Source organism: Aulostomus chinensis, chromosome 3 (genome assembly GCF_037954235.1).
Source record: "Aulostomus chinensis isolate RoL2024-O1b breed Wild chromosome 3, RoL_Achi_v1.0, whole genome shotgun sequence".
Classification (NCBI taxonomy): domain Eukaryota; kingdom Metazoa; phylum Chordata; class Actinopteri; order Syngnathiformes; family Aulostomidae; genus Aulostomus; species Aulostomus chinensis.
The window spans coordinates 15310797-15323702 of NC_141322.1; the positions used below are offsets into that span (position 1 = coordinate 15310797).

At 42.2% G+C, this 12906-nt stretch overlaps 1 protein-coding gene across 2 annotated transcripts in view; it reads left to right on the plus strand.

Annotated features, from left to right (window-relative positions):
- Positions 1 to 12906, plus strand: part of cpne5b (copine Vb) — a 125902-nt gene that overhangs the window by 107915 nt on the left and 5081 nt on the right. For both annotated transcript variants that reach the window (XM_086198904.1, XM_086198906.1), the window contains 6 exons: positions 1004 to 1050; positions 3904 to 4085; positions 4308 to 4435; positions 5800 to 5902; positions 11401 to 11458; positions 11882 to 11955. In XM_086198904.1, the coding sequence (XP_086055030.1) occupies positions 1004 to 1050; positions 3904 to 4085; positions 4308 to 4435; positions 5800 to 5902; positions 11401 to 11458; positions 11882 to 11955 (592 nt within the window). The remainder of the gene's footprint in view (positions 1 to 1003; positions 1051 to 3903; positions 4086 to 4307; positions 4436 to 5799; positions 5903 to 11400; positions 11459 to 11881; positions 11956 to 12906) is intronic.

The following is a 12906-nucleotide window of genomic DNA, read 5'->3' on the forward strand; positions in this document are numbered from 1 at the left end:
GCACAAGTGCACATGCTCTGGTGCACGTTTCCATGATCAATGGAAACGCGTTAAAAGAGGCAACAAAAAGAGCATAAAACAATTCACAACCACAGTGAAACAAATTTGAAAAAAGAATTTGAAAACACACCGGAGCTATTACCGTTGCATTGGATGAAGTGATGAAAATGTCAATGATAACGAGGAGGGGTTTGCAGTTTTGAAGCGTCTGCGTTGTGAGTGAGGTGGAGGTGTTTCTCGCCCTGAGGTTGTATTTGGTATGGTGCCATCAGAGCGGAGACAGCTGGCTGGTGTTGGTCTTTGAGGATGCTCTGCGCTCTCCTCCTGCAGAGCTCTGTGTATATGTTGTCCGCGGGTGGGAGATTTGATTTTTTCTGCAGTCTTTATGACCCATTGCATCTTCTCCCTCTCGGTCTGTGTGGTATTTCTGAACCACGCAATGATTCTGTTTATGAGGCTGCTTTCATCATGTCCTCAGGTCAGAGGTGGAGCCATCGTTCCAGCACAAGATCAATTCTTTTGTTTTTTTTCTCACATTTAGAACAAGGTCATTTTTTTTCTCTGTAGCTAATTCTGTTTTTCACCTGTTTGCCCCCTTAATGAAACCCAGGATTGTTGTGCCGTCCGCATGTTTGATTAGTTTGTTGTTGTCGTAGGACAATTTGTATATGAGGTGTGAATGCGTAAATTCACCAAAGGCATCAAAGAAATTTACATTCTTTTATGTTCAGATGATATAAAAACCAGGCTAAATTTTCAAATCGTAAACAAATGCCTTCTGTCTCATTTCTGCATCTAAAATAATCCCTAAAAGTCAATTAAGTAGATTTAAGACTGTGTGTTTATGTGTGTGTTTATGTGTGTGCGCGCGCGCGCGTGTGTGTGTGCGCGCATGTGTGTGTGTGTGTAGAAAGAAATAGATAATGAGGCCTGGTGTGTTGTTATTCCCGACTTGTCTCCATCACATATTTTTTCCATGTCCTTCTCTCCACCCCCCTTCTAGGACGCAGATCAATTTTACTGTGGCCATCGATTTTACAGCATCTAATGGTGAGTGATACTGACGACGGAGTGTGTGTTTTGGTGGGGGGGGGCAAGGATGGATGGTGGTGCTCTTTGACTGTGGCATGTCCAATTTCAAGATCAATCAAACGATCACATACGCGAGCAGACAGTCCGGGAGCACTAACTGTACACATTTTGTCGCCTGTAAGTGATAGTCCTTCCTGGATTGCTCGTCCTATTAAATGTTCTGTCATACACTCATAAAAGTCATAAAAATACAATCTAGCTGATGATGGAAACCCATTTGGCTTAATATAAAGACTTCAAAATACCTGAAAAACCTCATAAAATCTGGTTTAAACTGAGCAGCCATACGTCTGTGGTGGTTTGGCTGTGTGTGTGCGACAGGGCGTCCAGGCCGCTGTTGAGTTTCTTCATGTCATTTCAACACTGATACCTGAAGCAGTAAATTATTTATGAGTTTGAGTTAACAATCACTGAACAACAGTTTCATTTAATGAATTAAATCTAACAACAACAAAAAGGAGGAGGTGGATGTAGTTACGGTAGCAGAGGGGTGGAGCACGTCAGGCTACCTCATAGGTTGCTGGGTCGATTTCGCACACAAATTTAAAGCAGGCTTGATTGAACTCCCAAGCCTGTTAACCTCATCATCTGAGCTCCACTCGCGATTTTACACTTTTGTTTCAATCCATCCAGTAGCTGAGCAGTGGCCCTGCTATCCCCAGAGCTGCTAGCATTGAAAAACAAGCCAGGAGTTGGCTGTCAGTCATGGTTGTCATTTATTCCACTTATAAGTCTGTTCCAGGTGGGAAAGTCACACCATTATTCCACCTCGCCGTTCTGTATAAAGGATACCCACATGGATTGGGGGCGTGTTTATCTTACGTGGTTAGGGAAGGCCAGAGGAAAGGCGTGACCACCTGTGGCTGTCCCAGGATGTGTCACAGCTGCTGCTGCGATGCAGGCCGTGCAAGTTAAAATCACACACAAGGGCGGAATCCTGCTCTTCTGTGTGTTTCACTACACATGTAGCGGCAGTAGCTCAGAGGATTGATGGATTTAGGAAATGGTCACTTAGCCCAAACTGACAGATTAGTGACCTTGGTGTTCGTCAAGGAGAGATCGAATTTATTGTTGCACTCTTGACTCCAGATAAAATCACTGAGATTACATTTTGCCAGTGCGCAGTCACAGCAGGCAATGAGCCGGATCTCTGCTATCAGATAGAAAGTGCAAATTATTAAATGGTCACCCACAGCCTCTCTGGATGCAGTGATATGTACATATACAGTATATATATTCTTTAAATCCACGATAAGGTTACCTGAATTACCTACACGGTGGAAAATAAGTTTTCCACGTTTAAAGGTCCCAAGGAATGAAGAAGACGCTGTTTTAGTCTGATGTGTTCAGCTTTGCCCACAGCAGGTTTACATAGACATCATCAGAGTAACGCAAAAGTTCCCACCGTTTCTCTTCCTGCAATAACAGCTCCTTTGTTTGAGGGCTCATTTGCCAGCGTTTATTGCAGGTTTTTGCTTCCCTCCTCCATCAGTCAAGTAATGGAGACCTCCATTAAGGTGCTTGCGATAACCATTAATTAACAGGTAATAAGGCCCTAATACTTTCTAATTGGATGCTTATTATGTACGTGTTAGTAAGACACTGACGCATCATGAGCAAGGTTTAGGGTTAACAGTTAACTGGGTCAATTAAATATCATTAAAGGAGAATAATGCCTTTTTACTAACGATATACCATTAACTAGTATCTAATTAGTATGCTCAAATTACTCTTCACTGTATTTGTCAGCGAGTAATAATACTCCACCATAACTGGTTGTTCTATTAAAACTAAAAAGTTGTTTTTTTACTGTTCCTCATGACAATGAACTACTTCCCACCATGTAGATAATTCAGCGCATGCAAACAATGTTGGTAATTCCCAGATTCCAAGCAGACATTCTTGTCCACCTTATTTTGGTCTGAACTCACGCATGCAAAAGCAACGCATGGAAATTGTTTAAAGGAATATATACCTGAATACCTCAGCTGGCTAAATTACATATTCGTTTCCATGGTGATGTGAACGGGGACACAAGGACTGTCAACACTGACGTAGAGCAGCAAACCGTGACTTCAGCACAGGTTCGGAATACCCCAGCTGTGCTCTTCATAAATAATGACTCCATGTTTTATTTAAAGGGGTAATTTGAAAGGTCACAATTATTGATAAAGTGTCTAAATGCTCATTAGAATTACATATTCCCACAATTGCTTTCCTCACACAGATTATTAATGGATTGCCCTTGATTATGACACAAACATCTGATTTAAATTCCAATCCATCATGTCTCATCAGATCAGGACAGCTGTGCCTGACAGGAATCATGCTAATCTGACTTGTAGCAGGATTATGCAAAAACTACCGGGGTGATTTTAATGAAAGTGTGGATGGAGGGAAAACAGATGAGGGAAGAACCTTCCGTTGACATCGTTACATCAAATTTTCTGAGGCTACGTTGCGTGACGTCATATATCATATCTGCAACTGTTCTCACAAACTTCTGCAACAATTTTCCCATTTCAAATATAATTTTCTTTCTCACAAACCAAAAAGATTCAGAAATTTGACTTTATGACCGGAATAACCTCCATAAACGCCAACGTCGAAGGAGATCAGGATTTTCTGGACAAAATAAAACCTGGTGATCACTCAGAGAACGTATACCATCGCCAAGACCACATCACATCATGAGATCCGCATCAATTGCAGAAACTGATCTGAGCCTTAAACAAAACTGTCATTTCAATATGTCACCTATTCGAAATGCCACCAGTTCACGTGATGGTTACTTGGCTGTCTGGCCAACAGGGAACCCGTCTCAGTCCACTTCGCTCCACTACATGAACCCCTACCAGCTGAATGCCTACGCCATGGCTCTGAAGGCTGTCGGAGAAATCATTCAGGACTACGACAGTGACAAGATGTTTCCTGCTTTGGGCTTTGGAGCCAAACTGCCTCCTGATGGACGGGTGTCACACGAGTTTCCACTGGTGATGTTAATTTCTTTTTCCTCTTGATTAATCAGTTCAGATGTCTCAGATCAAATCCAGTTGATTTCGTCTTAATTAAAACTAACAACCTCTGCATCGGAATTTGTATACATAAGGTTGTGCTGTGCATAAATGATGCTGATTCGAAAGCACCCTGTGACCGTGTGCGTCTGTGAAAAATGCCAAGTTGATTGAATTGCTGTCTGTTTCTCACCTGTTCAGAATGGAAACATGGAAAATCCTTACTGCAACGGGATCGAGGGCATCTTAGAGGCTTACCACCAGAGCCTGAAGACTGTTCAGCTCTATGGACCCACCAACTTTGCCCCTGTGGTCAACCATGTTGCCAGGTGAAAAAAATAATGCACGCTGCTCTCATGGCAGAGGAAAATGTATGAAAAGTTGCTTTTAAAAAAAAAAAAATTTTTTTTTACTGAGGCTTCTTTTCACCTTGATAAGTGTAAGACAAAAATCCCTCGTAGGTGTCAATTTAATTTCAAGCTTGTTATAAAGAATCAGTAGGAGTCTGAACATTTTGGAAATAGGAATTCAAAGTACATCTTTTGGATTCTACATCTATGTTCGCCTTGTTAATCCTCTTGGGGTAACTCCGAGGGGTTCTTTCATTATAACACACCATCAAGCAATTATATGCAGCATTTTTTCTTTTCCAACATCATTCTGATGATACATGACTCATACAAAAAGGAAACGGGTGTAATTGCCTCCCTCCTGCAACCTCTAAATGTCTATCAACCACAGTACACTCTTCAGGTTTTCGATATATTTTGTATTTGAACATCCGTTTCCTAAGATCAGTAAGTTTTGAGTTCTCGCCCTGAAGAGGCCAAACAATTCATTGCAATTGAGAAATAATCATTATGTGTGCCATGCGTGAATACAGATTGTGCTCATTTATTGTGCAGGATAAAATTACACAACATTTGTCACTGCTGGTGTCGGCTACACTGTCCCGCTACGTTGTTGTTTTTTTTCTGAGCCTTTACATTCACACGATATAAAAACACAATAAACAGACGTGACACGCTTGAATATGACATTTGATCAGTTGACATCTATCAAAAGTGGCAGATGTAGCTGATGGAACAGAGGGGCCTGGATCCATTAACATATACTGACATATAACTCGCCAGTAACAACAGATGCAAAAAAAATAATAATAATCCAACTGTGACATGATCCGAACGGATTCATGTGCCCCCAAAACCCACCTCCACCTCTCACCGTCACAGCTCAGCATCAGATTCACTGAGGCATATCAAAACAGTTCTCTGTGTGATTATGCCTCTGTTCTAATTAAAAATGTCATTTTGATAAAACACTTTTTCATACCGCTACAATATAGAGTTGCCGATTAGCATTTGAATACACATTAAAAAAAAAAATACAACCCGGGAATCGGACCGCATGAAAGAGTTTTGTTTTATACTTGATTTTTTGGGGCTGATTAACCATTGTGTAATTGTGAGGTATTTTAATGTGTTATCTGTGGAACAGCAATAACATTGTGTTGGATATGCACGTGGTGAGAGTTCATGATAACGGCCTGTATTTTCAATGGAATTATCCTCTACATTATCAATCCTTCAGTAAACTCTTTGTTTTTGGTTTAAAAAGATTGTAAAGCACCTTTTAATGAATGTGTGTGTGTGTGTGTGTGTGTGTGTGTATGTGTGTGTGTGTGTGTGTGCAGGTATGCAGCGGCTGTGCAGGATGGATCGCAGTACTTTGTGCTCCTCATCATAACTGATGGTGTCATTTCTGATATGGCCCAAACCAAAGAGGCCATTGTTAATGTAAGAATGGGGAAAAGGGGGGGGGTTCAGTAACTGCAAAGCATTTTCGTTACTTCGTAATCTCAGGATATTTTTTTTTCCCTCAAGTCATTTTACTGTCTTGTTACTTGAAGCGATACCTCACATAAAATTGCCTTTCAATTCATCACAAGTAGGCGTCTTGACCCCATTTAGATGTTTTCCAATCCTGCGTCGCTTCCTTGAAACTCCGGACTGCAGTAAGAGCCAGCCACGTATGTGTAGCTTAAAGCTAACGGCGTTCCAGAGTCACCAACCTCGCGCAGCAAAGCTGTCTAAAACCCTCTTCATCCAGTGGTTCGCTCAGTCGTCCACAAACACTTTGGCATGAGCAACAAACAAACTACGCTCCTCAAGTGCGGAGTTGTACCAGACGATGCACTTGAGAGTTTATAAGCAGACATTTTTGCTGATTTTTTTGTTGGTGTCTAAAGGCCGCCAGTAGCTTCAAGCTAAATAGACGTATCTGGTTCTTTCTGCATTCTGGAATCACAGGGTGGTGACACCCTGGTGAAAAAAACATCTTTGAGAGCTTAAGACACATATTTATGAGTACTTGAGAGGCGGTTTGATTCTTCAGAAATGATGCTATTTGCTATCAAGAATTGAATTAGGTGAAAAGTTTGAGACTGTGTGGTCCGAGGTACAATCTGGAACCCAGCTAGCGCAGCTGATTCTTCGTGGATGGATGAGACGGTTGGCACTCAATCACTCAGAATAGTTCTTGTCTGCTGTCCAGAAGTTGTGAGGGTTTTCTGCTTCAGGGTGAAGTTTCAATAATAAAACACGGCGCACGGGAGAATCACACCCTGGAAAGCAGTTCCTAAAGTTCCCTTGAGACAGTCGGTCTTTACTCAGCTCTGTCTGCTGATACGCAATTAAACTTTCCATGTACAAGTTCAACTAAAAATGCTGCAGCAGATTCTTAATAAGGTGTTACTTGGACAGTAGGACTATCCACTGGAAATCTTTCCCTCTTGCATAGAGAGACGTGAAGGCATACAGGGAAAATGATCGTAGCCTGCCTCAAGTCCTCCTACAGCGAGCAGTCTCTGAGGAGTACGGCATCACGATCAGCACGGTTAAAACGTACTAATTAATACATTATATCAGTTTGTTTGATTCTTCTTTCTTTTTTTTTCTTTTTTTTTTAATAAATCAATACAGTGTGGTTCGCAAGGGTGTGTGTAGCGGTTTCCTATCAAGCAGTACTAATTGCCTGCTGGTTAGGTGTCAACATGTGTGTCCAGGAGACAGGCCGGGCTGGCTCGTTGCCTGTGGTTCTGGTCTTTGTGCCAAGAAAAGCTTTATATTCACCAGTCAGACATAAGCGTGGTATCCAGTTTCTCAAGTCAAATGACGTTTGGTTTTGCTCACATTTAAAAGCAAAAACTTCTACAAACATCTTGAATTCATATGGTATTTAATGAGTATGATATTATTTGAACAGCCCCTATATATTTAGTGCCAGAACTCTCAGTGACACGGACCACTCCAGTTTCATGCACCTGTTACATGACACAAAATAGCACAATGGCTTTAAAACCAATATTCTGTGCAGTATATTCTTCACAAAAAGAACAGTCTTCTCCTACACACCTGCCTCTTAAAATAGACGTGTGAAGTCCTCTTTTGCAGTAAATTCTTGTCAGAAGACAGGATTTGGAGTATTATAAAGATCAATATATGAACAAACTGGGAACCACGGGGAGAGGGGGTATAAAAACAACAAGAGAAACCAGCTGAATAAAGTAAAAGATGATCTTTCTGCAGCTTTGGTTGCAACTTTTTTGTTTTTAAATTATGAGTCATGGTTATTGCATTTACGAAAGGCATTTTTGGATTAAGCTCTTTGTTTTTTTTTTGTTTTTTGTTTTTTTTAACATTTACATTACCCTGAGCTTGTTTTGACCCGAAATGAATTCTCTACTCTCCATAAGATAAATGTGTTGTGCTCTTCCTGCTGTATAAAACAAAAACTCCCATTACAACTGTGTTGAACATATTCATTAAATACAGCACTTGAAAAAAAACACCTATAAGATATGTAAATACAAAACACTACTACAGTGTAATTACTCCTCTGAACTTTTCCCCAAACTCTTTTTTACTTCCCAACTTTAAATTGCAGGTATTTGGCTTCCTCTCCCTTCTTTTCTTCCTCTTCTCTCCCCCGCCTCCTCCTCCTCTTCTTCCTCCTCCGCAGCCCGCCGCAGGCACAGAACACCCAGCAGACTGGATTTAAAGGGAATTTGCGACTGTTAGTCAAAACATTAGAACAGCCACACCTTCCTTTTAAGATCTTGCCTGCTGCTCTATCTCACTGCCTCTGCTCTGATGCTTGCAATTTCCACTGGTCTCCTTTGACTCTCCACGGATCGAGGGGAGACAAACTGCTGAGCTCACACAAGTCTTTCATGTTGGGGGGTGTGTCCTCTCGTCAAAAATGAAAGAGTCGGAGTGAGAAGGGAGAGTCTTCATCTCTGTATGATGAGCATCTTCATCAGTTATGGCAGCAGTGCATGCTGGTGTTTCTTCAGCCTTCCTTGTGAGTGCCTGTGTGTGTGTGTGTGTGGTAGTGTGTGTGTGTGTGTGTGTGTGTTTGTACACTTAACGGGACAGTTGGAGCACATTTTAAACATGGAAATTTGCGGGTAGAGTAAAAAATAAGAAAGTTTATGAGTCTCATCAGAATGTGCTACCCTAAAGATACCCATCTGTCAATCACTCAGCCTCCCCCTGTTCTGCTCACAGCCCAGGTCCCCTCACTGCCTCTCAATGGAACCGTTAGACTCCCTCGCTCACAAATACAAAGGCTTGTTCTGTCTCTTTCCATCTCTCACAGATCACACAGATCTTCATCTGCTCTCTCTGTCCCCACATCTTGTACATAGCACAGTCCTTCGCAGCCTTTGATAACTTTCCTTTCTCATCTTCTGCTTATTCACTGTCAGGCCTTTGTGCATCATCTCTTCATCAGTGTCAGGGCCGCCCAGAAGCCTTTCACTTCACATTGTTATGTATTTAAGCCAAGAACGGACTTGCTTGTGATTAGGTTTTTTAACGCTGTTCTCCAGCGATAATGAAATAAATGAACCAATTATCAGGATAAAACTGCTTGGTTGTCTCAACAACAAGTTAATCAACCAGTTATCCGAAGATAACTGCATTAAAAAAATCATTTCAATCATGGCTGTTGTCAGCTTCCGTATATTCAATGCCAAATTTAAGTTTTAAGTGCAACATAATGGGATGCCTTGAGATGTGAAGCCAGAGTAAAACATCTACAAATCCAAATATGATGTCATGTGTGACTTTTTCATTCAGTTTGACAGAAGTCACTTGAGCCACTGCAGTAGGTTCCACAGTCTTTATATAATCTCTGTAGGTACGGAGACCCAGAGGGGACAAGGACAGGAAATGGTTAAGAAAAAAGTATTGTACTGTGTACTTTTTTAGTTTTCTGTGGTTTTTTTTGTACTCTGTACATGAACACTTTTGCTGGATCCAGCAAAAGTACAGTATGTGTTTTTGTTTTTCTTTGTTTCCGTTGCTCCCTCCATTAGTTGGGGCGCTGTCACAGTTCGATGGCTCGCTAATGTGTTGGTTGAAAATGCTGCGATCCACAGACTTGTGGTGCTTACAAAACATATACTAACCCTTTCCTTCTAACAATAATCCGTTTGGCTCACATGTTCCTTATTTTCACTGTATTTTCCTATTTTACCCTCAGGCTTTTTAGGATCCTCTGAACTCTTTTATTGTTTCACAGGTGAGTGGAGAGGATGTGGTTGAATAACGGTGTGAGGATGAGCCTGCCACACCGGGCGGATGCCCCTGGCAGTTGTGGGCCGCTAACCTTGTCTTTAAAGATGCTGATTACTGCTGAGCATTTCCCTCACGTTAAATAAAGAATGCACTCATCTTCTGCCGGTTAGCGGTTAACATCTGGCCTCAGTGGCTCGTGTCCACAGCGCCTCAATCTGCTGCCTTCAGCTTTATTCTAGAAGCTGAGCTCTGTGACAACCAATGATCCGATTGAGTGGCTCGGGTGACTCCTCTGTGGGCAGGACCACCACTTCTCCCAGCTCGTGTCCATACATCCGCATGCACGCCTGCATATAAGTGGGTAATTGTAATGAGCTCATTTGTTGTCTCATCAGACTGGATTTCAGTGGGAGGACGGCAAAGGTGGGGCAAGGTAGTTTACCGGGTTATTTTAGGTGGCATTTGATGTTCTAATGTCGCAGGCTACACGCACACACAAGTGTTTGTCTTTCTGTGTAACGGTGTAAATGTGCGTGGGAGGACAGGCGCTGACAGGAGTTGTGAACACTGATAATAACGTTGATGTCTAAAGACTGAGGTTGTCTCTCATCTCCGTTCTCATCAACGTTTGTCACAGTACATTTGTTTTGTGCTGCAGATGAAACGACTTTGGAGTCCTCCAGAAAGGCAGATCCACCTTTTCTTCAACAAACTGTGAAGTTGTAAAGATCAACAGTGTTATCCCGTTCGTGACTAAGTAGATAAAGCACATATGCTGTTGAGGATAAGAGTGCCAGAGAGGAGTGTGATCTCCAACTTGGGTACGAAAACTTCACCGATTGTTTCTCAAACTTTCTTACCTAAGTTGGCAGAGGTGTGCGCAGTACTGGAGTGGCCCTCCAGTTTTTAAATGCACATAATATGGTTAGTATAATCAAGAACGTAAAGGTGCACATCCATCAAGTCAGTGTTGATTTTCTGTGTGATTTCTGACTTGAGCTGTGGTTTGGGAGTGGCCGGCCGGGTGACTGAGGATGGACGGCGTATTGACTGAAGCTGGCATCTCCTCCCTCTTCCTCCTCTCCCAGCTCACACATGCTGCACCCTGGCCCCCACCCCCCACCCCGGCCACCTTATAAAGGTCTTTGCCAACAAATTGATCAATGCTTTTTCCTCCCTGCTGACAGTTTTTGGTCTGTACTCGTTTCTCAGTGTTTCCATTTATCTCAAGGCAGCTCTTTTTTTTCTTTTGTCAGTGAGTGATAAGGTGATTAGCTAAGCATCTTACTAGAATACAGCTACAGCTTTGGTACCAATTCTGGACTGATATCAGGCGATGGTGTTATAATTACCCGTGAATTTCAACTCCTCCCATGATTCCCAGCGTCAACTAAACAAACAACGCCCCCCCCCCCCCCCCCGGTTGAGAGTCGGAGAACATTCACAAACATCTGGGATCAGAAGAGTGTTTTTTCTCCAGCAAAAAACAACATCTTACCGTCTCACCCTTCACTCTGTCAAAACCACTTCTGATTAAAGGCCATGCATCTTGCTAAAGGGTGGTACAAAACATCGTTGTGATACAAATGAGCATGCAGCGGCTGTGAGGTCACGTGAGCAGTAATGAGCACTGCAGGTCTGGACAAGCTTCATCCTATAAAGTGTGTGCAGTGTTCTCATTTATGTTCCTCCACCTTCATATCACTCTGCAGGGTGCCAAGCTTCCTATGTCCATCATCATCGTTGGAGTGGGTCAAGCTGAATTTGACGGTGTGGTGACACTTTTTTTTTTTTAACTCTTACATGGATTAAGTCGTTGAATATAAGAATTTTATGAAGCAGCAGCAGCAGCGGACCTACATTTTTTAAAGTCTTTTAAACAAATTAAAACATGATCTAATAATATACTGTTTTTACTTACACAATTTATTCCTGTCACAACTAGTTCTAACCGTCTCGGCACTCATTCTGAAAGAAGAACGATGGTAACTGTCTGTGAATGTAGCTGTAATTGTCTAACAAATTGGCTGGAGCTAATTGTGTTCGCAGTGTTTAGTACGGGTGATCGTAAATGCGTAAATGGCAGACTGCAGCCTCGAGCAATAAGGACAAGCTATGACATAAATATTGAGTGTGTTGCGACCTTGCTAAAGGTGAACCAGAGTTTTCACGGTGTGGACGCGTGTCTTACAGCGATGGTGGAGCTGGACGGTGATGACATCAGGATCTCATCCCGAGGGAAGCTGGCAGAGAGAGACATTGTCCAGGTAATAACACGTTCAGAACCGGTGGTTTGCATTCACTGCTGATGGAGGCTGTTAAGACCTGTGGAGAGTAAACAGCAAGGTCACAGCATTCAGCTCATATTCAGATATACAAGCAAACAGTTTGTGAAAGCAGGTTGTGGATAACACTCAGAGTAAATGTTTGTCAGACTTTGTCAGCTGGTTCCAATTTAAGACAGCAGATCTGGATCATACTTTCTGGCCTGCTTGCTGATTCGTAGTACACTTTACATTGTGAATCTCAGGTTCAATGGTGCATTGAAAAGCTTGTTTCTGACAAAACACCATCTGCTGGCCTTGGCAGCTCTGAAATATTTAACTACACCTTCAGGTTCCCTGTGCATTCCCATGGAGACGAGCAAGTAGTACGTTACCTGTCAATCCAGCGAACCTTATGTCTGATGTACATCACTATCAGTCTGTTCCAAGCATCGGAAGTATCGGAAGTATTTCTTTAGGTGGGAAGTGAATTAATCATAGCATCAACGGGGTAATGTGACAAACACCCGTAACAAAAGAGAGAGAGGAAAAAAACATGTAAGTGCTTTTGGCAAACCAGAGCAGGAAATGTATTTTTCACATCTCCTTCTTCCGAAGGGGGAAAGCAGGATTAGTGACAAAAGAGCATCCTGGAGCCATAGGATCTGGCACCAACGACGACAGAAATGGTACTTAAATATAAGCCCTCCATAAACTGCACAACTCCAGAAAACTACTTATGCGCCATGTAAGAAAAGTATGTCGCGCTTTTCATTAACCTCTACAATGGATTCCAGCTCTAGACTGAAGGGAAAAATGTGATCAAATCAAGCTCTGAATGAAACATTTTTGGGATTATTTGTCAATTTATGCTTACATGTAGAAAGCGCAAAAACCTTCATGCGTCCTCTCCTCAATGCGGTTTTGTCAGAGTCGATGGTAAATGGAAGATGT